Source organism: Perca flavescens, chromosome 12 (genome assembly GCF_004354835.1).
Source record: "Perca flavescens isolate YP-PL-M2 chromosome 12, PFLA_1.0, whole genome shotgun sequence".
In the NCBI taxonomy this organism is placed as follows: Eukaryota; Metazoa; Chordata; class Actinopteri; order Perciformes; family Percidae; genus Perca; species Perca flavescens.
The window spans coordinates 3,474,288-3,498,634 of record NC_041342.1 but is presented as its reverse complement, the minus strand read 5'-3'; the positions used below and the strand labels follow the sequence as shown (position 1 = coordinate 3,498,634).

General features: G+C 42.5%; 1 protein-coding gene and 1 long non-coding RNA gene across 2 annotated transcripts; both read left to right on the top strand.

Moving 5' to 3' along the window:
* Positions 1-95: 95 nt before the first annotated feature.
* On the top strand, positions 96-6,200 carry LOC114564760 (histone-lysine N-methyltransferase, H3 lysine-79 specific-like). The gene is made up of 4 exons (XM_028592280.1): positions 96-106; positions 2,090-2,348; positions 2,476-4,317; positions 5,098-6,200. Exons 2-4 carry the CDS (start codon positions 2,117-2,119, stop codon positions 5,403-5,405), a joined length of 2,382 nt encoding a protein of 793 aa, XP_028448081.1. The 5' UTR covers positions 96-106; positions 2,090-2,116; the 3' UTR covers positions 5,406-6,200.
* A 2,332-nt stretch (positions 6,201-8,532) lies between these two features.
* LOC114565631 (uncharacterized) lies at positions 8,533-9,804 on the top strand. The gene is made up of 3 exons (XR_003693953.1): positions 8,533-8,920; positions 9,243-9,388; positions 9,590-9,804. It is a non-coding gene; the product is annotated as an uncharacterized LOC114565631 (long non-coding RNA).
* Positions 9,805-24,347: the final 14,543 nt, after the last annotated feature.

Sequence of the window (24,347 nt, the reverse complement as noted above, 5' to 3'; positions counted from 1 at the left end):
ACATTCCAGCAATGTTTTTATTTAAAAATTAAAACATAACAGAATTGACAGCAGAACTAGAACATTAACAGAGTTTCAGTACATTTCCACACAAACCTTTGGAGAGGTAAGCTGCACTTTAGAGCAGAGCTAAAAATCTACTTTTTTACTCAATTCTTTTTCTGTTTAGTAAAGCTGTGTTGTGATGGGGAAGGAGTATATTCACTTTCCTCACATTATTCTGTGAAAAAAATGACTTTTAAACTTTTTATCAGTCATATTCTATCAGTACAGTAAGATGTGCTGTGATCAGGAGATGCAAATCTACTTTTTCTCTTGCACAAAACTATTTGACTGTAAATGGGTCTAGTAAATGTTGCATTATGTGTTGCCTAAATTGCATGTGCACAAAATTGACTGCATGTCTAGTGTCTCCTTGCATTCAAGGAGGTTTTAAATTGACAAAGAGGTTTGCAGTCCCTGCACTTGTGATATTTTGCAGCTTCTATCACAGATTACATGTGAATTCAAGATTTATCACCAAACATTTGACTAAATATGCCCCCTAAGTCCTGTGGGTTGTTGATCTAAAAAGAAAAATGTCTTGTCCTGTTACATTGAAGGTGTCTTTTGAGCTAGCTAGTCATAGAAAACACTGCTTTCATTGTAATGTTTTTTTATATTTATTATTCTTACTAATTAGTAGAAATATTGTTAATATTATCATTATAACTGTGCTAGTTGCAGCTATAATATGTCAGTGGTTATGTACAGTATATGTGTCTAACATACATTAATACTTACATAATCCTGGCTGTATGTGTTTCTGGTAGTTAAGTAAATGCACTTAGTTACATTCCAGCAATGTTTTTATTTAAAAATTAAAACATAACAGAATTGACAGCAGAACTAGAACATTAACAGAGTTTCAGTACATTTCCACACAAACCTTTGGAGAGGTAAGCTGCACTTTAGAGCAGAGCTAAAAATCTACTTTTTTACTCAATTCTTTTTCTGTTTAGTAAAGCTGTGTTGTGATGGGGAAGGAGTATATTCACTTTCCTCACATTATTCTGTGAAAAAAAATAATGTTTCAATGGGCCTAGTAAATGTTGCATTATGTATTGCCTAAATTGCATGTGCACAAAATTGACTGCATGTGTAGTGTCTCCTTGTGCTTGAGGAGCTTTTAAATTGTTAAATTGATGAAGAAGTTTGCAGTCCCTGCACTTGTGATATTTATTTGACAGAAAAATGTGAAAAAGTGAATGTACTCCTACATTCACTTTCCTCAAAATTTTCTGTCAAATAAATAACTTTTCAGCTTTTTATCAGTTATATTCTATCAGGACAGTAAGATGTGCTGTGATCAGGAGATGCAAATGCACTTTTTCTCTTGCACAAAACAATTTGACTGTAAATTGGTCTAGTAAATGTTGCATTATGAGTTGCCTAAATTGCATGTGCACAAAATTGACTGCATGTGTAGTGTCTCCCTGCGCTCGAGGAACCTTTAAATTGACAAAGAGGTTTGCAGTCCCTGCACATGTGATATTCTGCAGCTTCTATCACAGATTACATGTGAATTCAAGATTTATCACAAACATTTGACTAAATATGCCCCCTAGTCCTGTGGGTTGTTGATCTAAAAAGAAAAATGTCTTGTCCTGTTACAGTGAAGGTGTCTTTTGAGCTAGAAAACACTACTTTCATTGTAATGTTTTTATCATTTTTATTATTCTTACTAATTAGTACAAATATTGTTAATATTATCACAACTGTACTAGTTGCAGCTATAATATGTCAGTGGATATGTACAGTATATGTGTCTAACATACATTAATACTTGATTGATTTATTTGAAAGTACATTATACTGTAGTCTGAAGTGTTGAGATTTTAAGTGATATTTGTGGCAGACCTTTTACATTTTTGTTCATCAAGCACAGTGCAATAATGATGAGTGACCAGAGAAATATTTCTCCAATAATTTAAGTTCAATTAGAAAGTTTAGTTAAGTAAGAAATAACTTGCTTGGTGTGCTGCTTGAAACAATAATGTGATTATCAGTGAAGTAATTACTGTTTGCATGTGTGTGTTTGTACTTGCAGTTTTCAAGAGAAGTATACGAACAAGCCATGGAGAAAATGTTCAGATCCATTTTTGGATTCAAACTATTTGCAAGACTTCGGTCTAAAGGAGATGTGTACTCTTCGAAGAAGAAGTCCAAACGAAGGAGTGAGAGACCTTCGTCTCCTGAAGACCTCGACCCTCTCACCATCTTGGGGGAGCACGGACGAAGGGGTGAGAGACCTTCGTCTAGTGGAGGCACCAACCCTTCTACTAACACAAAGGAGTGCAGGCAAAGGGGTGAGAGCCCTTTGTCTTGTACAGACAAGCCCTCTACCACCAGGCAGCAAGAACCAAAGGATGTGAGCTCACTGTTCTTTGTAGGCAACAACCCTTCTACTAGCACCAAGGTGTGCGCAGGCAAAGGGTGAGAGCCCTTTGTCTTGTACAGACAAGCCCTCTACCACCAGGCAGCAAGAACCAAAGGATGTGAGCTCACTGTTCTTTGTAGGCAACAACCCTTCTACTAGCACCAAGGTGCGCAGGCAAAGGGGTGAGAGCCCTTTGTCTTGTACAGACAAGCCCTCTACCACCAGGCAGCAAGAACCAAAGGATGTGAGCTCTCTGTTCTTTGTAGGCAACAACCCTTCTACTAGCACCAAGGTGCGCAGGCAAAGGGGTGAGAGCCCTTTGTCTTGTACAGACAAGCCCTCTACCACCAGGCAGCAAGAACCAAAGGATGTGAGCTCTCTGTTCTTTGTAGGCAACAACCCTTCTACTAGCACCAAGGAGCCCAGGCAAAGGGGTGAGAGCCCTTTGTCTTCGTCCTCTGAAGACAACCAGCCTTCTCCTCCAAGGAGGCAGCAAGCATGGGGGGGTGAGAGCGCTTTGTCTTCATCCTCTAGAGACAACGAGCCTTTTCCCCCAAGGAGGCAGCAAGCATGGGGGGGTGATAGCCCTTTGTCTTCATCCTCTAGAGACAAACAGCCTTCTTCTCCAAGGAGGCAGCAAGAAAAAAGAGTTGAGAGCCCTTCAGCTTCATCTTCTGAAGATGACGAGCCTTCCACCACAAGTAGGCAGACAAAAAGGGGGGAGAGCCCTTCATCTTATGAAGACGATGAGCCTTCCACCACAAGCAGGCAGAAAGAACAAAGGAGTGAGAGGCCTTTGTCTTTCGCGTATATCAGACGTGCTACCACCTCGAGGCTTGACAGAGGTCTATTTGTGAGCCTTTTGGCCTCGGTTGGCAAAGACCTTCCACCCTACTTGATGCAGGACGGAGGAAGGGGTGACAGCCCTTCCTCTTCATCTCCTGAAGACAACGAGCCTTCTTCCACAAGGAAGCAGGAAGATGAAATGGGTGAGAGCCCTTCATCTTCTGAAGACGATGAGCCTTCAACCACAAGCAGGCAGCAAGAACAAAGGAGTGAGAGGCCTTTGTCTTCCACAAGCATCAACCTTGCTACCACCTCGAGGGTTGACAGACGACTATTTGTGAGCCTTTTGGCCTCGGTTGGCAAAGACCTTCCTCCCAACTTGATGCAGGACGGAGGAAGGGGTGACAGCCCTTCCTCTTCATCTTCTGAAGATGACGAGCCTTCTTCCACAAGGAGACAGCAAGAAGAAATGGTTGAGAGCCCTTCATCTTCATCTCGGGTGCAGATACAAATGGGTGAGAGACCTTTGTCTCGTGGAGATTTCAACCCTTCAACCACTTTGAGACAGGACGGACAAAGGGGTGACAGCCCTGCCTCTACATCTTCATCTTCTGAAGACGACGAGCCTTCTGCCACAAGGAGGCAGCAAGAAAGAAGGGCTAATAGCCCTTTACCTATCTATCTGATAGCGAGAAAGTGGCTAGAGGATGCAAGGAGGAGGAGAGAGGAGGCAGAAAGACAGGATATAGAAAAATGGGAGAGAAAATTACGTATGAGTGAGTACGAGTGTGAAGAGAAATATAGACAGCTCGGTCTAGAGACAAGGAAGCGGATTGAAAGGGAAAAGGAGGAGACCGAAAGACAGGAGAAGGAGAAGAGAGAGAGGAAGGATAGGGAGATCATTGAAAGAGAAAAGCAGCGTTTGGAGGAGAAGTGGTTAAGAATAAAAAGGGTGAGGCGTGAAGATATGGAGAAAAAGAACCAGGAGAAGGAGAGGAAAACCTTTGGTCTGCTTTCAAGAATATACATTTGGTGGGTCAGTACCAAGAAGGAACAAATTGTCCTTGAAATCACATCAAATGTTTTGGCTGAGCGCAAACTCATCCGTCAAGGTAAGAAAGTAAACTTACATTTTGTCACATAAAATGTCATAAAGATATATGTATAGCCTCTTTTAGATGAACAGTTCCAGTAAACCAGTGGTGGAACAAGTATTCAATTGTTTTCACTAGTAAAAGTTCCAACACCACTATGTAAAAAAACCTCCATTACAAGTACAAGTCCTTAATTTGAAGTCCTACAAAGTGAAATTATTATTCCATAACATTCATTGAAAGTAAATGTAGTCAGAAAACCAGCCCATGTGACTGATATAGACAACTGTGTAATAATACATTACATTATTAATACTGATGCATCAATCAATGTCCATGCAAAATTCAAATCTGAAAAGTAACTACAGTGCAGTGTATTTGTTAGTTAAATGCAGTGTAGTAAAAATGCATAATATTTTCCTCTAAATTGTTGTGGTATAGAAGCACGAAGTAGCATGATAACGTAATGCAATAATTTTACACAGTACTTAAGTAAATGTACACTCGGTTCTGTTCTGTTCTGCAGGGAAGGACTAAGCGTGTAAAATCAGTTTAGGCTGTCAGAAATTTAGTTTTTTCTTACAGTGGGCACATATTCCTTTCATGACTGATTTAATCATCATGGAGAACAAAATACTCAGTCGCTAAGATAGCTGACCAACCCTCTAATCTCACTTATGGCGCCAGGCCAACATGTATTTTGTAACAACTTGCAACATAACAAATCTGTCCTTTTGGGAGGGATGCAAGGGTACAATTGGACTCCAGACTTAACCTTTCCTATGCTGTTGTTTACAGGTCCCCTCAGAAATCCAAGGAAGTTAAGAGAAAGAGAAAGGCTGGTTGACCAAAGGACGAAGCTGGTTGTGTCCTACATCAAACAACAGTCTAAGTTGCTGAAAGAAGTGGAGAAGCAAAGACAGAAGATAGACAGCAAGAAAGTAAGGGTGTGGCGGAAGAAGGTATGCCACATCCCAGAAAGACCTTTCTACAGGCCAATGCCGGTCAGGACACGCACCCCCGCACTTGATACATATATCATGCTTAGGCGCCAATACCATTTGTGGTCCAGAGCTCAAGCACCTATGGAAAATACTGAGCACTAATGTCACCTGACCCAATCTAATTGATCCTAATCTAGCCTAATTTAACCAAGGTTAGCCCAACACCTATCCTATGCTAGCCTAATTTAGTTTAGGTTAGGTTCTGGCAGAGACCTTATTTACCATAACCTATTCTTACCTAACCTAACCTTATCTAAACCTAAGAAGGAGAGATACTAAGGGAGAAGACAGATGTGTCTTAGCCTTCTTCTTCCTTGGAACCTTGATTCCATGTTACCTGTGTTCAGGAGAGGCACATTAAGAATGGTTCATTCAAAATCTGAAAAGAGAACATTTCAATAATTGGGGAAAAAAAATTATTGACATGAGCATTTTCCACTCCTACGGTTAAGGTTTGGATGAAACTAAGGATCAATTAGGGATACATCCCAAAAGAACTAGTGTTAATTCTGTCACCTATTTTTTATTTAGTCTTAGTCTTGCCAAATGTCCTTGTCAGTTTTAGTCATATTTAGTCATTTACATATCTTTTTTTGTTAGTCAAGTTTTAGTCCAATAAAAGTCTCATCATTTTCGTCTAGTTTTAGTCAAAAGAGAACTCAAGGTATCTTAGTCAAGTTTTAGTCAACTAAAAGTCTTGTCGCTTTTAGGTTTATCGATGTTTTAAGCTCCCAATGTCTCCTTCCAGGCAGCGCTGCAAAAGGAAGGCACTAGGATTAGGTAATGGTTATAGTTATGATTATGGTTAGGGTTAGGTGCTTTGAAGTCAACGATCGCAGCGCTGTCTGGAAGGAGACGTTGGGGGCTTAAAACACCATCGAGCTCATTTTAATCTAGTTTTAGTCAAAAGAAAACTCATATATATATATATATATATATATATATATATATATATATATATATATATGAAAAAAAAGCATAAAACAACTGTTGGCGAGATTAAAGAATGGCTTGTTTATTGCTAAAGCCATATGGTCAAAATTAAATGATTTATTCATAATGTAATAATAACTTATAACAATAACTTATTTCACCAGTGAATTGCTGAACTTCCACTAGATAGGAAAAGAGTATTTTACAATAACTTTGAAGTGCGTCTGTGTTGTTTTTCCAACAACAGCAGATGGTGACTGTGGGACGTCCCGCTGTTGGAATCCTTTACAGTTAAATACAGTCACACTTTACACCGTTTAGCTGACAGCATTTCTACCCTGTTTAATCCAGCTTCTAGCTAACACTAGGCTAACGTAACCTCCTGTTAAGTTTAGTGTTAAATAGTGGCATAGATAAGATAAGAAAAAGTTCAGTTCAGTTCATAGCTTTGAATCTTAAAAAAAAGTGTCTTCAGATTTGATTTAAAACTATCAATTGTATTACATGATTTGATATGGGGTGGGAGGGAATTCCAGAGTTTGGGGGCTACTACAGAGAAGGCTCGGTCCCCTCTGGTTTTTAGGGGTGTCAGGGGGATGACGAGGAGTTGTTGGGTTGTGGACCTGAGTGCCCTGGCGGCAGAGTAAGTAGACAGGCGATCGGAAATATACGGAGGGGCTTGACCATGGAGTGCTTTAAAAACACCAGGTTTCGATACTCAACCCTACTCAGAACACTATTTACTCCATTAGCTATAGGCCAAGATTTAAAGTAAGTAAACATTAGTTTGTTGCTAATTAATGTTCTGAATGTCGAGTACAGAACTCTTTACGAGGCTTCTTAAAGGAATACACCACCGTTTGTTGAAATAGAGTTATTCACCGTCTCCTCTGTATTTATATAGGTGGGCAAATGCATTTTTGTCTCAGTGTATGCATTGTCTTAGTCCGGCGGTGCCGCTGCTAGCTTAGTTTAGCGCAATGAATGTAGTAATTCTTTGCATGTTAATTTCGTTTTAGTCAGCGTTTTTGGACATTGGCACAGTCTCGTCATCGTCTTAGTCATGGAAAAAAAGGTCGTTGACGAACATATTTAGTCTTGTCTCGTCTGACGAAATGAACTTACGAACCCATTCCCTTGAGCATGTTTTCCCTGTCCGTCTGGTTTGTTTTTGTGTTTTGTGTTTTACGTTCCTGACTGTACCCCGTTCCGGTTGCTGAGCAACGAGTGCAAGCCAGAAAATTCCAGGATCACCAGAACTTCCTCTCAACCGGATCCTCGTCAGCAATCTACACACCTGTTCCTGATCATCATCACTACCACCATCATCCAGGCCCTGCCAGATCGTCCTCTATATTTATATAGGTGGGTAAACACATTTTTGTCTCAGTGCATGCATTGTCTTAGTCCGGCGGTGCCGCCGCCAGCTTAGCTTAGCGCAGTGAATGTAATCCTTTGTTGCCGTTAGCATGCCATGAATAAAAGTGACCCAACAACAACAAAAACAAAACCTAATTACTTCTTCTGGCCTGATATTGACTTGGGACTATATTGGGTGGAAGTAGGCTACAGCCAGAGCACTGCTACTCGGGCACAGAGATATCGGCAGCCCGCGGAGCTCCACAACCGGCGCAAAGTCATCCTTTCTAGGGTTACTGGACTACCAAATGCCGCTGCACTGACTGAGCTCCGCGGGGCTCGGCGGGCCGCTGCCCGTCCAGTAACCCAGAAACAGTGACTTTGCACCGGACGCAGAGCCCCGCGGGCTGCTTGCCTGGAGCTCAGTCAGGGCAGCTGCATTTGGTTGTCCAGAAACCCAGAAACAGTGACTTTCTCGTGGAGCTCTGTGGGATGCCGATATCTCTGTGCCCGAGTATCAGTGCTTCGGCTGTAGCCTACTTCCACCCAATATAGTCCCAAGTTAATATCTACCTAGGAAATTGTCTAGTCTTAATCTGCATTGATATTTTTACTGCTGTGAATACGCAGGCCGCAATAAGTAATTAGGTTTTGTTTTTGTTGTTGTTGGGTCACTTTTACTGTGATCTTTTAGCCATATTGCCTACCTCTACTATTATTATTATGATAGTTGCTCTGGCAGAAATCTATGGTATTCGCTACTGTCTATGGGTGTTGTGATCTTGCTCCATGTAGTTTCGTGTTGCAGCCACAGGCAGGCAGCAACAGCACAAACTCATTCGGAATATTTTGAAGGCATAACAGCTGAATATTCTATCTCACGATGAAAAAGTAGAGACGATTGTAGATGAAAATTAAGAGAGATTTTATCTTAGTTTTTATTTTATGCAAAACATTTTCATCAACAATAATGCATGTTAATTTCATCTTAGTCAGCGTTTTTGGACATTGGCACAGTCTCGTCATTGTCTCATCTTAGTCATGGAAAAAAACATATTTAGTCTCGTCTGACGAAATGAACTTACGAACCCATTCCCTTGAGCATGTTTTCCCTGTCCGTCTGGTTTGTTTTTGTGTTTTGTGTTTTACGTTCCTGACTGTCCCCCGTTCTGGTTGCCGAGCAACGAGTGCAAGGCGGAAAATTCCAGGATCACCAGAACCTTCTCTCAACCGGATCCTCGTCAGCAATCTACACACCTGTTCCTGATCATCATCACTACCACCATCATCCAGGCCCTGCCAGATCGTCCTCTATATTTATATAGGTAGGCAAACACATTTTTGTCTCAGTGCATGCATTGTCTTAGTCCGGCGGTGCCGCCGCTAGCTTAGCTTAGCGCAGTGAATGTAATCCTTTGTTGCCGTTAGCATGCCGTGAGTAAAAGTGACCCAACAACAACAACAAAAACAAAACATAATTACTTCTTGTGGCCTGATATTGACTTGGGACTATATTGGGTGGAAGTAGGCTACAGCCAAAGCACTGCTACTCGGGCACAGAGATATCGGCAGCCCGCGGAGCTCCACGACCGGGCGCTTGTTTTTTTTGTGTTTTTGTTTTACGTTCTTGACTGTACCCCGTTCCAGTTGCTGGGAAACGAGTGCAAGGCGGAAAATTCCAGGATCACCAGAACCTCCTCTCAACCGGATCCTCGTCAGCAATCTACACACCTGTTCCTGATCATCATCACTACCACCATCATCCAGGCCCTGCCGGATCGTTAGCAACACTAGTATGTTATGCAGCTTAAATTGTTTGCTAAAAATAAAAAATATAAACTTTATTGCAGACACAGGTCCATATAACACATATATATAACACAATATACATAGTATAAAATGTTAGTAAAAAAATGTTAAAATGGTAATAAAATTCTAGTCAGTCGCTGTTTGCTTGCTTCGTTTATGCTTGTTTCCTGTTCCTCTTTCTTCAGTACCTTCCCCCTGGAATTCCCTTCCCCCCCGGTCTGGTAACCAGAACCATCAACTTCGTCGTTCCATCAAGACTCCTGTTCACCAGTACTCACCTCCCAACACATTCGTCACCACTATCAGCATTCCATCACCCGGACTCACCTGTCTACACGCCTGGCATTACCTTTTCAAATATATTTTGGTCATCAATAAATACTGACCTTTTTTACCACCACCTACCTTGTCTTGGTCTGCGTTTGGGCTCAGAATCTGAGACATAAGGTCTGGAAAAAGGTTGACAAATCAAATGTCACATTTAGGTTGTTTGGGTTTTGTTTTGTGTTCAGGTGGTTGCTAATACCTTAGCACAAGTGGTAATCTCTATAGGGCATGTTAAATTATACTGTACTTGCTGCTCCCTTAATGTGATCTATTCAACAATTGACTACTTTTCTATCTCAAAAAATATAAGTGATAACAATTCAAATATATGACCAATTACCAATGTACGTGTGCATGCTGAGGGTTGCTATGTAAGGTTGGATTGCTTTGCCAACGTGCAATACCTCAGTGACCTGTGCCGGCAAGTTTTCATTCCACTGGCTGACTATTCCTGCAGCCGAGGTCAGCATGGACATAGCCCTGCCTCACGCTCCTCAGTCATGTGCTGTTTGTGGAAATCCTCCCACACAGCAGCTGTTTCTACGGCAATCCCAGAAGCTGCAGTCCTTCTAGCCTGCTAATACATGTGTGTTCAGGAGTTCTCCTCTACTGTAAAAAAGTTGTGACAAAGTCCTGCCTCTTAATCCTCTGACGGTTTCCTCAGGGCCTCTTCAAGCTCCTCTCACATCATCAATTATCCTCTAGCCAAATCTCTCTAAGAAAGATAAAAACAATTCATGTACTCAACCGTACTCAATCAGGTTTCAAGAAAATATGTCTCCACTTCATCAAACCCTGACTAACTGCTCTTTGCCATGTGCAGTGTTAGGCTGTTCACACTTGGTGTCTTTTTTTAAGCTGCCAGCGTCTGTTTAACATTATAATCCTATGGAGTAAACCGTATTTTCCAAAAAGTCCTGAGCTCTTTTTTTAAGCGCCACCGCTGACTTCTTTTTTGCAGCTCGGACAGCGTCTTTTTGAAGTTGAAAAATTTTCAACTTTTAACTTAAAAAAAAAAAAAACGCCCTACGTCAAGTGCTTTTTTGACAGCCGTCAATGACAAGCGGAGTATCATAACTTTTTTTGGGACACTAAATTTCATACGTAGCTATACAAGGTCAGTTGGGAGCTCAGTAGAATGTGGGACAGAAGAAACATCTGGAAAATCTTCAAGAACATGTCTGAAATGAATAATGATGGAATAACAATCAACATTAAAGAGACTGAGAAATGCTCCAAGAGGTCATTTAAGTAGCAATTACAACTTATACTAATGTTTAAAGTGGTGGGTCCCTCTAGTGGCAGAGTAGGTATGACAAGAGCAAAGCAGGAAGTAAGGAACTAACTGACTGCAATAGAGTGTTTAGTTGTGTATAATGTATAAGTTACTTAATTCTGATTCTAATAATTCGAATGAGGTGAAGCCCTACCTCAACGCTTTAGACCACAGAGTGAGGGACAGCATGCGGAACATCACGCAACAACTCATAATGAGGTTGGTGTGTGTGAGTTAGAGTTTCTATTAAAAGGTCCATGTCAGTAAAGGTGTGATAAGGGGAAGATAGATGCTGTGCAGAATAGTATTCTTAATTATTCTATAGAAATTATTAAATAAAAAAAAAGGCATAGTATAGTATGTCGAAAAAGTGACGCTATAGCATGTCAAAAAAGTGATTAAAAATTCTGGGTATAGTATGTCGAAAAAGCTGAATCAGTTTTCACACAATAACTAACGCTATGATAAATTTCTCTAAAATGTAATAGAAACTTAGATAGTAAAAGTACAAAGTATAGCATAAAATGGAAATACTCAAGTACAAGTATCTAAAAACTGTTGACTCCACCACTTCCTCTTATGTGTTTTAGAAGGATGAATCAATTAAACTCTGTATAACTAACATGCTGGTTGTCACACTCTGGATTATACGGTTGTAGTTGACTAACAACAGGATGTGGGTCGCTGCTGAGGTCAATATGTTCCTCATTGATTATTTCAGTGCAGGAAGCAGACGTCAATTCTTTTTTTTAATTCAAGCTCTCATGTTTAAAGGGCCTTTACATGAATACATGCACACGGAGCATGGAAACATTGAATGTGGTCATCAGTACCACAAGTCATAAGCACAATGGCAATTACCACAGTGAAACAAAGAAATTCGTTATTTTCAAGACCAGGAAGTCTGTTGATTCGTCTTTCATTGATCATTTAATCCATAAAGATACAAAAAATATATCAATAAAATGACCACTGCAAGCTGCCAAAGTCCCAAGTGATGCCTTCAAAGTTCTATTTTTTTGTCCGAGTTAATTCACTGATATCAAAAGGAAAAACTCACACAAGAAACTGCAACTTAATTGTGGTTAAAATGATTAATGAAATACCAAACAATTAGTAATTTCAGCACAAATGCCTGTTCATCGTTACATGTAAGTCAAGACAAAAATATCATGTAAATTAAGTAGAACAGAAGTGCTGCACAGAAAATCAAATCAGCATATTCTAACTACAGAAAGTTACCTCTTACCTGAGATTAGATTGGTTTTTCAAACACAAATTAAAAACACTAACTTTTTGTTAAAGGTGCCGTGGGGTAGGATTGTGAAGATCCAGGATATAGCCAAAAATTTGAACATCGACAACTTCTCAGTCCCTCCCACCTTTCCGCTAAAGCCCAAAACGGTCTCCCAAGCCCCTCTCCCCACAAGGGAGAATGAATGTGTGTGCATGAGCAGTGATTGACACGCAGTTAGACACCACCCCCCTGGCCCTGATTGGTGCATCTGAACTGGGAGCAGTGGATTTTTGCAAATCACACTACAGGTTGTAGGTGGTTACCTGCTTTGTGTAGTTCTACTGGAACATAGGGTCAGTTTCAGCAAATATGACAGAAAGTTGGAGATAATTAAAAAGTTATTTGAGTATTTAGAAATATAGTTTTTCTAACTGTGTGCGGTCCTCCATGTATTATTTTGTTTCAATCTTATTTCATTGTCGTGCAGTATGGGCTGCTATATATAAGATTGTATATAAAGTCAGTGCAATGTGTGTTAGCTGTCAGTATGCAAAGGTTTAAGTTTGTTTGGGAGTACAAAAAATCTCCAGAAACTTACTACAGTGATGCATCCCTCCACTGTCACCAGCTGATGCATCCCTGGCTGCAGGTCAGCAATTTTGACATCCTCGGACGGTGGTGACAGCATCAATTTGGCCTCCGGCTCTAAATGGGTAGGCACTTCTATTGCTGGACAATTATAAATTGCAGTATTTCTCTGTGAAAGCATTGCTTTATTGCTTCCCACCCTGCTCATTCCATAATTTTTAATGACATAAGTATTTCCCTCTTTTATTTGATTAGCCAACCCCTCAAATAATATAAATTGTATTACTGTGCTGCCATCCTATACGGCTACAGCAGTATTTCTATTGCTGGACAGGGCTCTTGCACCCCCCATCCACAAATTCCCAATTATGGACTCTGGTGGACTCTTTCATTGAAATTACCTTTATGGTCACACTGGGCCTCCTCTCATAGGGTTTCGTTGGAGAGTTGAACGTTTTCAGTAATGCCATTCTGAAAATACAGACACAAAAAATACAATTTTATGAATACAGGTGACATCAATCTGGTAATACAAACACAGCATAATATGTTTCATTCTCAGTAGCTTATATATAAATGGTAGCCTGTGAACTAAAATGTAAAGAATAATGTAATAATATTATACGTAAACGATTATATATGATATATATGAATAGATAAACCATTTATGAAGTAACACTGTTGTTAAGTTAATGTTTCACCCTCGGATACAGTAGGGGGCGGCATGCAGTTTTTGCGCTGGTTTGTAGTCGGTTGCAGCCTGCCTCTAAAGAATCAACCAACAAGTGGTTCCGGATCCTGTGTCAGTATTACAAGCGTTCTTGTAAACTAAGCTTAATATTTAAAAAAGTATAAATAGTAGAAAACAAATTGAAGAATTCCCATCATCTGCTGAAAGAGCTGAACATTTTAAAAGTTGAATGGTTTTAATAGCTGAACGTTATCACGGGAAGTTACGGACGACCAAAAAACATACAGAATAATAATAATAAAGAACAGAATAACAATAGTTGGAATGCTGCTGAATCAGCATTCCCACTAATTACAAATGCCTTGAAAAGAACGAGTATTCTTCATTAAGGTCGGTGCCTGGAAACACTTATGAAGCGAACTGCGTTATGTGTCGGAAGAATTTCAAACTTGGGACAGTGGGGATCAGAGCGGTGGAATAGCTTGTGGAAAAGACAAGACCAGATACGTGGCTAAATTTGTAATTACTTATTAATCAGTCACAGAGACATGAGAACACAAACACACACACACACACACTTATTCCCACACACCTCCATAAAAACACTCTTACACACTCTGCTGTCTACTCTCTGTCCACAACGAGTCCTCCACAAACTGCAACCCATCCATCTGGGTTTCTCTCTCTCTGCCACAACACACACACACACTAATTATATTATGTAAATGTCTTTGCATTTTAAAAGCAGCTGGAATTGTCATTTATTTATTTATGTTATTTTTTTTTTTCAAAATTACCAGTATTTTTTTTATATTTACTTGAATTTTATTTATATTGTTCATGGGACTAAATGTTCTGAAAATATTGTAATAATATAATTTAGGACAGCAATTAATTTTTTTTGTTATCCTTTTGCATTGCACACATTTAGTCAATGTTCTTAAACTCAAACGATTATTATTTTATCATACTGTTTATGTTGAACAGACATCAGTGTGTGTACTTTGAAAGATTACTGTATATTTCCACTTAAGATTTGTATTTCCATCGTAACTTTGGTCTTAAATTTAATTTAGAAGTTTACCTGTAGACACCCTGTAAATAAAAGCATGTCAATAAACTATATATGTATGGCCCTTGTTGTGATTCTCTTTTTCCAGTTAGGCCCTTAGTGAAGTTGAGTTTGACACCCCTGCTCTAGTTACTTGCAACTTCCGTCAAAACACTGGCACCCAGATGATACGTTCGAGAGTAATTGTAAATCATACAATGCCACAGAAAAAATACTGGTAACCGTAATACTGCTTTTTCTGCCACAAGGCATCATTTTGTGATTAATTACATGCCACTTTGCAACACAGTAATACAGCAGAGATCTTATTTATTGATATATATCAATATCTATCCAGCTTAACGTTACTACAATGTGCAGGTTGACAAGTAGTTAACATTAATGCTATTGCTTGGTGGATAACATTATAGGGTTACAACATTGTTCAACACGCTCATAAAGTTATTAGTAGTATGATTGTTTTGACCACGGATAAAAGCAACACTGTGCTAACCCACGAACGAGTTCACCAGTAACGTTAACATTAGCCTAGTTAGACGACTAATCTAATGCTAATTTAGCCAGCTACCACACCCCGGTCGGTCTGCTTCACTCCCCCAGCGCAAAGAGACTTCATTCGGGATGAGAGCAGACAACACAGCCCTGGACATGTAGCAATAGCTTGTTACCGTTAGCCCCTAGCCAGCCAACAGCCAGCCACTGTCAAGCTCCTTTACAGCTCTGACAGCTAGGCTACCTAGACAAACATGGGTAAATCCAAATTTTCCGATAAATGGCTAGAGGACCCGGCGTTTATAGACTGGCTTAAGCTCATAGAGGGGAAAGACCGGCAGGCTTACGGTTCGGTTTGTAAAAAAAACCATCAGCATAACTTGGATGGGGGTTAACACTCTTCGGTTGCATATGCAATGTACCAGCCATAAATCTGGAATACGCGGAGAACAGTTATCAATCTCCAGTTTCTGTGCTGCTGCTACCATTAGACCTACACCAACGCAAACCAGTGCCACCGTCCAACCCAACGTTACGTCTACAGCATCGACTACGGCAGACCTCCGGGTGACGATGGGCGCCACACCAACGCTGCGCGCGGAGGTTCTGTGGTGTCTGGACACTGCGGTCAAACACCACTCTGTGACGGGTAACAGGAAGTGAAATGAATTTAAATAATACATTTATTAGCCATCAAAATGTCTTGTGGCTAATTTGAATGTCAATTATATAAATGATATGATGTAAATGTCTAGCTTCTTAGATATATTAATGTTGGCTGTATGGTAGTGTTAATTTCGTCAGACGAGACAAGACTAAATATGTTCGTCAACGACCTTTTTTTCCATGACTAAGACGAGACGATGACGAGACTGCGCCAATGTCCAAAAACGCTGACTAAGACTAAATTAACATGCATTATTGTTGACGAAAAAAGACGAGACTAAAATGTTTTGCATAAAATAAAACTAAGATAAAATCTCTCTTCATTTTCGTCTACAATTGTCTCTACTTTTCTATCATGAGGTAGAATATTCAGCTGTTACTAGGGTTGGGTACCGAGATCCGGTGCTAATACGGCACCGACCGGTTATCTACCAGACCGAATAGCAACGCGGATTTCGGTGCCACTTAAATGCTTGCGCTTCTCTCTGATGCTCCTAAACGGACGTTAGAAGCAACTGAAACATTGCTGCACGGGACGCTAGTTAATACTACATTTGGCAGGTAGGTAATGTTAGCTTACCGTTAGCTAGCAGCTGGAGTAAACACGGTTAAAATGCTGACAGCTAAAATGTGTAAAGTTTGTTTGTATTTCACCTTGTAGGATTCCAACCGGGGGACGTACGACAGTCTGCAGCTGCCGTTGTCTGCAAAACAACACATATGTTGCGTTCACTTCAAACTCGCCTTGCCAACCTCGTGCTGCGTTCAATGTTATTGTAAAATACCATTTTATTTTATGATGTTTTTGTCGTTTAACAGGAATTTACTGGTGAAATAAGGAAGAGGCTCGATATTTATATAACTTTACATAATTTATTTTAATATAACTATTTGACTGAAATGGTTATCAGAAATAATCTCAGAAATATTTTGTTATTTAAAAAAAGACTAAAATGACGAGACTTTTAGTCGACTTAAACTTGACTAACAAAAAAAGATATGTGAATGACTAACTAAATTAAAACTAACAAGGACATTTGGTACAAGACTAAGACTAATGGTGTGTCTCAAATCGCGCACTTCTGTACTTATACTAACTATTTGAAGTGTGGTAAATGCAGTGCACTACAAGTACCCGGATGGTGCACTCATAACGGTCAAAAAGTTGAGTGTGGATCGATGGACACTTTCCACACTCAACGGTCGCCATCTTTGCTACAAGGCGAAAGGGGCAGAGCTAACAAAAGTTTAAAAAACTTTCGATAATGGCGGCGGAAGACGCGACAGCGACGGAGCATTACAAATGTAAGTTTTAATCATTTTGCTATACTTGTATAACAAATAAGCCACCTGTTTATGTATATTAAAGTAATTTTGCAGTCGGTGATGATTTTTGTACCGCGAATTATAATGTTTATATGTACCATAATTTGACATGTTATCAATCTAGCTCCTCTCCGTGAACCATCACCTTATCGTGGTGGAGAGGTTTGTGTGTCTCTGTGAACCTGAGGGCTGTGTTGTCTGGAGCTTTGTGCTCCTGGTAGGGTCTCCCAAGGCAAAGTGGTCTCAGGTGAGGGGCCAGACAAAGAATGGTTCAAAAACCCCAATGAAAAAGCTAAGTAGAGATGGAGTGAACCTGCCCGGAGGAAGCCCGGGGCCCCCGTCTGGAGCCAGGCCCAGACGGCGGGCTCGTCGGCGAGCGCCTGGTGGCCGGGTTTGCCACGGAGCCCGGCCGGGCACAGCCCGAACAAGCTACGTGGCAACTCCCTCCATCCCATGGGCCCACCACCTGTGGGAGGAACCGTTGGGGTCGGGTGCGATGCCACATGGGTGGCAGTGAAGGTCAGGGGCCTCGACGGACCAGACCCGGGCGGCAGACGCTGGCTCTGGGGACGTGGAACGTCACCTCTCTGTGGGGGAAGGAGCCGGAACTGGTGCGGGAGGTGGAGCGCTACCGGTTAGATCTGGTGGGGCTTACCTCACGCACAGTCTTGGTTCTGGAACCATACTCCTGGATAGGGGTTGGACTCTTTTCTTCTCCGGAGTTGCCCAGGGTGTGAGGCGCCGGGCGGGTGTGGGGATACTCACAAGCCCCGGCTGAGCGCCGCTGTGTTGGAGTTTACCCCGTGGACGGAGGGTCGCCTCCCCACGCCTGCGGGTTGTGGGGGAAAACTCTGACTGTTGTTTGTGCATATGCACCAAACAGGAGTTTGGAGTATTCGGCCTTCTTGAGACCTTGACTGGAGTCCTGCATGGGGCTCCAGTGGGGACCCCATTGTTCTGCTGGGGGACTTCAACGCACGTGGGCAATGATGGAGACACCTGGAGGCGTGATTGGGAGGAACGGCCTCCCTGATCTAAACCAGAGTGGTTGTTTGTTGTTGGACTTCTGTGCTAGTCATGGATTGTCTATAACAAACACCATGTTCGAACATAGGGATGCTCATAAGTGTACCTGGTACCAGAGCACCCTAGGCCGAAGGTCAATGATCGATTTTATAATCGTTTCATCTGATCTGAGGCCGTATGTTTTGTACACTCGGGTGAAGAGAGGGGCAGAGCTGTCAACCGATCACCATCTGGTGGTGAGTTGGGTCAGAGGGTGGGGGAAGACTCTGGACAGACCTGGTAAGCCCAAACGTGTAGTGCGGGTAAATTGGGAACGTCTGGAGGAGGCCCCTGTCCAACAGACTTTCAACTCACACCTCCGGCGGAGCTTTTCGTACATCCCTGTGGAGGCTGGGGGCATTGAACCCGAGTGGACAATGTTCAAAGTTTCCATTGCTGAAGCTGCGGCGAGGAGCTGTGGTCTTAGGGTCTTAGGTGCCTCAAGGGGCGGTAACCCACGAACACCGTGGTGGACACCGGTGGTCAGGGAAGCCGTCCGACTGAAGAAGGGATAACATATCCCGGAGGACTCCGGAGGCAGTTGCAGGGTACCGAAGGGCCCGAAGGGCTGCAGCCTCTGCCGTGAAAGAGGCAAAGCAGCGGGTGTGGGAGAAGTTTGGAGAAGACATGGAGAAGGACTTTCGGTCAGCACCAAAGTGCTTCTGGAAAACTGTTCGCCACCTCAGGAGGGGGAAGCGGGGAACCATCCAAGCTGTGTACAGTAAGGATGGGACACTGTTGACCTCAACTGAGGAGGTAATAGGGCGGTGGAAGGAGCACTTTGAGGAACTCCTGAATCCGACTAATACGCCCTCTATGTTAGAGGCAGAGCTGGAGGATAATGGGGGATTGTCGTCGATTTCCCAGGCGGAAGTCACTGATGTAGTCAAACAACTACACAGTGGCAAAGCCCCGGGGATTGATGAGATCCGTCCAGAAATGCTCAAGGCTCTGGGTGTGGAGGGGCTGTCCTGGTTGACACGCCTTTTCAACATTGCGTGGAAGTCTGGGACGGTGCCAAAGGAGTGGCAGACTGGGGTGGTGGTTCCCCTTTTTAAAAGGGGGACCAGAGGGTGTGTGCCAATTATAGGGGTATCACACTTCTCAGCCTCCCTGGTAAATTCTACTCCAAGGTGCTGGAAAGGAGGGTTCGGCCGATAGTCGAACCTCGGGTTGAGGAGGAACAATGCGGATTCCGTCCTGGTCGTGGAACAACGGACCAGCTCTTCACTCTCGCAAGGATCCTGGAGGGAGCCTGGGAGTATGCCCAACCGGGTCTACATGTGTTTTGTAGATTTGGAGAAGGCGTATGACCGGGTCCCCCGGGAGATACTGTGGGAGGTGCTGCGGGAGTATGGGGTGAGGGGTCTCTACCAGAGCCATCCAATCTCTGTATGACCAAAGTGAGAGCTGTGTCCGGGTTCTCGGTAGTAAGTCGGACTCGTTTCAGGTGAGGGTTGGCCTCCGCCAGGGCTGCGCTTTGTCACCAATCCTGTTTGTAATATTTATGGACAGGATATCGAGGCGAAGTCGGGGTGGGAGGGGTTGCAGTTTGGTGGGCTGGGGATCTCATCGCTGCTCTTTGCAGATGATGTGGTCCTGATGGCATCATCGGCCTGCGACCTTCAGCACTCACTGGATCGGGTTCGCAACCGAGTGTGTGAAGCGGTTGGGATGAGGATCAGCACCTCTAAATCTGAGGCCATGGTTCTCAGCAGGAAACCGATGGAATGCCTTCTCCAGGTAGGGAATGAGTCCTTACCCCAAGTGAAGGAGTTCAAGTACCTTGGGGTTGTGTTCGCGAGTGAGGGGACAATGGAGCGGGAGATTGGTCGGAGAATCGGCGCAGCGGGTGCGGTATTGCATTCAATCTATCGCACCGTTGTGACGAAAAGAGAGCTGAGCCAGAAGGCAAAGCTCTCGATCTACCGGTCAGTTTTCGCCCTACCCTCACCTATGGTCATGAAGGCTGGGTCATGACCGAAAGAACGAGATCCAGGGTACAAGCGGCCGAAATGGGTTTCCTCAGGAGGGTGGCTGGCGTCTCCCTTAGAGATAGGGTGAGAAGCTCAGTCATCCGTGAGGAGCTCGGAGTAGAGCCGCTGCTCCTTTGCGTCGAAAGGAGCCAGTTGAGGTGGTTCGGGCATCTGGTAAGGATGCCCCCTGGGCGCCTCCCTAGGGAGGTGTTCCAGGCACGTCCAGCTGGGAGGAGGCCTCGGGGAAGACCCAAGACTAGGTGGAGGGATTATATCTCCAACCTGGCCTGGGAACGCCGATCCCCAGTCGGAGCTGGTTAATGTTGCTCGGGAAAGGGAAGTTTGGGGTCCCCTGCTGGAGCTGCTCCCCCCGCGACCCGACACCGGATAAGCGGACGAAGATGGATGGATGGATCAATCTAGCTTTAGCTAACCTTAAACCAGTTAAAGCACAGTTAAACCAAAGAGTATGAAGTTACATCTATACCCCTGATGTTCACAAAAATGTGTTAAATTGAAATCCGACACCATTGTTAGCTTTATTAGACCTTGGGGTAGATGTTACATAAGTGGCGTGACAAAATTCAAACGGTAAATACTCTAACTACGCCGAAAATGAGGCTAACTAGCCACAATATCGTCCTCACTGTAGAAGATTTAGCGTTAGATGTGTGATCTTGTAAATATACATTACATATACATATACATTAAGCTGCGAGCGTTAGCAGTAATGTTACAGTACGTTAATGCATTTAATGTTATAACGTATTAACAGTGCTGTTTCTGTCCTGATCTGACTTATATAATCGTTAGGGACAGACGAGGACACAAGGTCCCTCATTAACTGGAGGACGGTGAACGCCTCCAGCTTTACGGGCAAGCGGAATGCTGCCCTGAATGGATATGAGTAAGTAAATGTATATCCCCTTGACGCCTGAATTTATTCACAATTATATAAACAAAATATTGTGTGTTTCTGGCTCCAAGCTGATGCTAAATTAAGTAGAGATTGTTAATTTGTCTATAGCATAAGGAATAAATATAAATTTAGGTATGATGCAAATTAGCGACAACAGGCATTATGGTAAAATTCTTTACAAAATGGAAAAATTAATAAAACACATAGTAGATTTCATTCATGTCACAAAGTTGTTAGAACTTCTAAACTGTAAATGACAAATACATGGATCTTGACAACAGCAAGAAAGAAAACACTCCTACTCCCTAACACTGACAGTAGTTTCTTTAGGGTTAGGGGTAGGGTTAGGTTTAGGGGTAGGATTAGGGGTAGGGGTAGGGTTAGGGTTAATTTCGCTTACGTGAACCGGATGTATCTCCCACTCCGACCGGTCCTACGAGAAACCAGTGCATGCAAAAGGTTCCTAGGTATGTATCGCATGTAAACAAACCGGCATTGGGGGGAATACACACGCTATCTCGCCTGCAGTCGGAATGGAAGGGGTTTGATGCAAATTAGCGACAGTCGGCGTTAAGGGGATATCATATCTTCCTATCGTTATATATTGTACTGTGGACCTATATTTTACATTGCTAGCCTCATACAAATTGTATTTTTCATTAGGGCGTACATTGAAAGTCGAGGGCTGCAGGACAGGGTTACCCCCTCCCCCTTTTTAAAAAAAAAAAGGGAAAACCTCAAACAAAAATGCAAGGTTGGTTAACTCTCAGAATAATTGTGAGTTAATCAGCCCTAAGGATGTAAGCATTTCATTTTAGTTCATGTTTTGATCTTAAATTGGAGTGTTTTCTGTTGTCCGTAGGATTTGAAATGCTCCAGAACTGGAGTCAGCACTGAGGGGGGTGAGGCAACCGCTGCGTCCTGGAAGTGGTACTCTTTGGTGGGTTAGGCAATTGGGGGCAGGCCGTCTGTAACGCTGCCTGTCGTCATTGCCTCATCATGCCAGGACGTGGCGGTGTTGAACCCTCCTCAGTGGTGACCCCAGAAGAGTGGATGTCGCGGAGGCCCTGAAGGATTCACAAGAGAGGGAGCAGATGTACGAGCAGAAGATAAAGAAGATGGAGCAAAGTACCATATGAGTTGGGATTCCAAAAGGTGACCTGGAATTGTCTGGAGGCCGGACATGGAAAGGGCCCAGCTGATGGAATTGGTGCGGCTGTTAAGCGCCAAGCAGACTCGCTTGTGGCCAAGGGGATTGACCTTCCAACTGGAAAAGTGTTGTATCAACAACTGCAGGTCCATTAAGTCAAGAACACACATGACAATAAAAATAATAAAAAAAAAAATTTAATAAATTACAATTCAAGTTGATAAATTCTGAATGAAATGTTGGCAGTATGGCTCTGTTTAGGGAGTCCTCTGACCTTTCATGAGCACCATGAAATAGCAGAGTCAGAGGACAGCAGCAGCATTAGGGAACGCTCACACAGTTTAGGACTGGGAGAGCTGAACTATTCCCCCCAAACAAACCACACCTGGCAATCCTCTTGTGAAATAAAAACAAGAGGATGGAATTAGACAATTAAAAATGCTTAGGAATTTTTATGAATAAATTACAAATTAAGTTGGCAACATGGTTCTGTTCAGATGAGTCTCCTGACCAGTCATGAGCACCATGAATTTAGCAGAGAGTCAGGGGACAGCAGCAGCATTTGGGGACGCTCACACAAATTAGGACTAGGAGAGCTAAACTATTCCCCCCAAACAGACCATTACAGCAACCTCCTGAGATAAAATAAAACAAGAGGATGGAATTAAGCAGCCGGTAAGTACATCCAGGGGCAATTGTCACTAAAGCAGAAGAAGCACAAGTAAGGTTAAGCAGATGAGGCACAATTTTTTATTTAGCCGAACAAATCAGGGAACTAACTCATAGCCTTCTGAGCATCAAGAATAGCTCGAACATCATGACGAAGTTAACGTTCATATGCAGCAGAAGACCACCGTCCCATAGCTTTAAGGGTTAAAACCGGAGCGGACCAATGCGTAGACAATGAGCAGTATAACAGTCCGGAGGCAGTCCGCAGAATTGGCAGAGGAGGCGTAGGTGAGAAGCAAACCAGGTTCTAGATATCGGTTTCCCCGCTTGCATGACAAACAGCGGCTCCTGCAGACCAGCACCAGGACGGCACCTCAAGTAGGTCGGCATGGAAATCAGAAGACAAAAGATAGTATTAGACTCAGAGATATATACATAAATACCAGTAGTCCATATGGAAACAAAGATTGAAATCGAAAGATAAGACCTTACCATAGCACAAACAGGAGACCAGGAGTCAGGATTGCAGCTTGACCTTAATGAGCCTTTTAATAAAACATAAAACTATAACTTAACACAATACAAATTAAATGAAATCAAACAAATGGCAATCTAACAAAACAAACACTGTGAGGGGGAATGAGCCCACTCCTCACCTCACTGAATCTCAAGCTCTTCTCAAGGCTCATTAAGGTCAAGCTGCAATCCTGACTCCTGGTCTCCTGTTTGTGCTATGGTAAGGTCTTATCTTTCGATTTCAATCTTTGTTTCCATATTGACTGTATAGAATAAGATGCCATATGAAATGTTTCATTATGAAATGTATCTTTTTTTGAATTTCTCAACATTCTTCTCACCACTGATAATAAGCTTTGGACTTGAGACTAAATTATGTCAGTGTTCCATTTTCTTTCATTTTGGACACCTTATACATTGAGTGAAAGAACACCCTGATTTGTCATGCTATGTTTATTTTATGTGTTTCTATGATAATCCCTGGCAAAGTAACCACAAAGTAAATTCAATTCAATTCAATTCAATTCAATTTTATTTATAGTATCAAATCATAACAAAAGTTATCTCGAGACACTTTACAGATAGAGTAGGTCTAGACCACACTCTATAAATTCCAAAACCCCAACAATTACAGTAATTCCCTCAAGAGCAAGCATTAGCAGTGGCTATTGCGACAGTGGCAAGAAAAAACTCCCTTTTAGGAAGAAACCTCAGCAGACCCAGACTCTTGGTAGGCGGTGTCTGACGGGCCGGTTGGGGGCGTGATGAACAGTGGTGATAACAGTCACATTAGAAGTCACAGTGACTTCGAAGGTTATCGTGGAAGTTCATGTCATAGCAGGGCACATCGTGTCATACTGAGTAGTGCAGTCTCCTATACCGGATCCTGACTACTCTAAGCATAGCTCTGCGAAGAAGAAACATAAGGACTCCGGGGAGTAAACTCCCCAGAGCTAGATTAGTAACAAGCAAG

Excerpts from the sequence above, each read along its gene's own strand:
- LOC114564760 (XM_028592280.1), top strand. The coding sequence starts at position 2,117 with ATGGAGAAAATGTTCAGATCCATTTTTGGATTCAAACTATTTGCAAGA. Across the intron at positions 2,349-2,475 it reads AAAGGAGTGCAGGCAAAGGG|GTGAGAGCCCTTTGTCTTGT; the intron begins GTGAGAGCCCTT and ends CGCAGGCAAAGG. Across the intron at positions 4,318-5,097 it reads GCGCAAACTCATCCGTCAAG|GTCCCCTCAGAAATCCAAGG; the intron begins GTAAGAAAGTAA and ends TGTTGTTTACAG.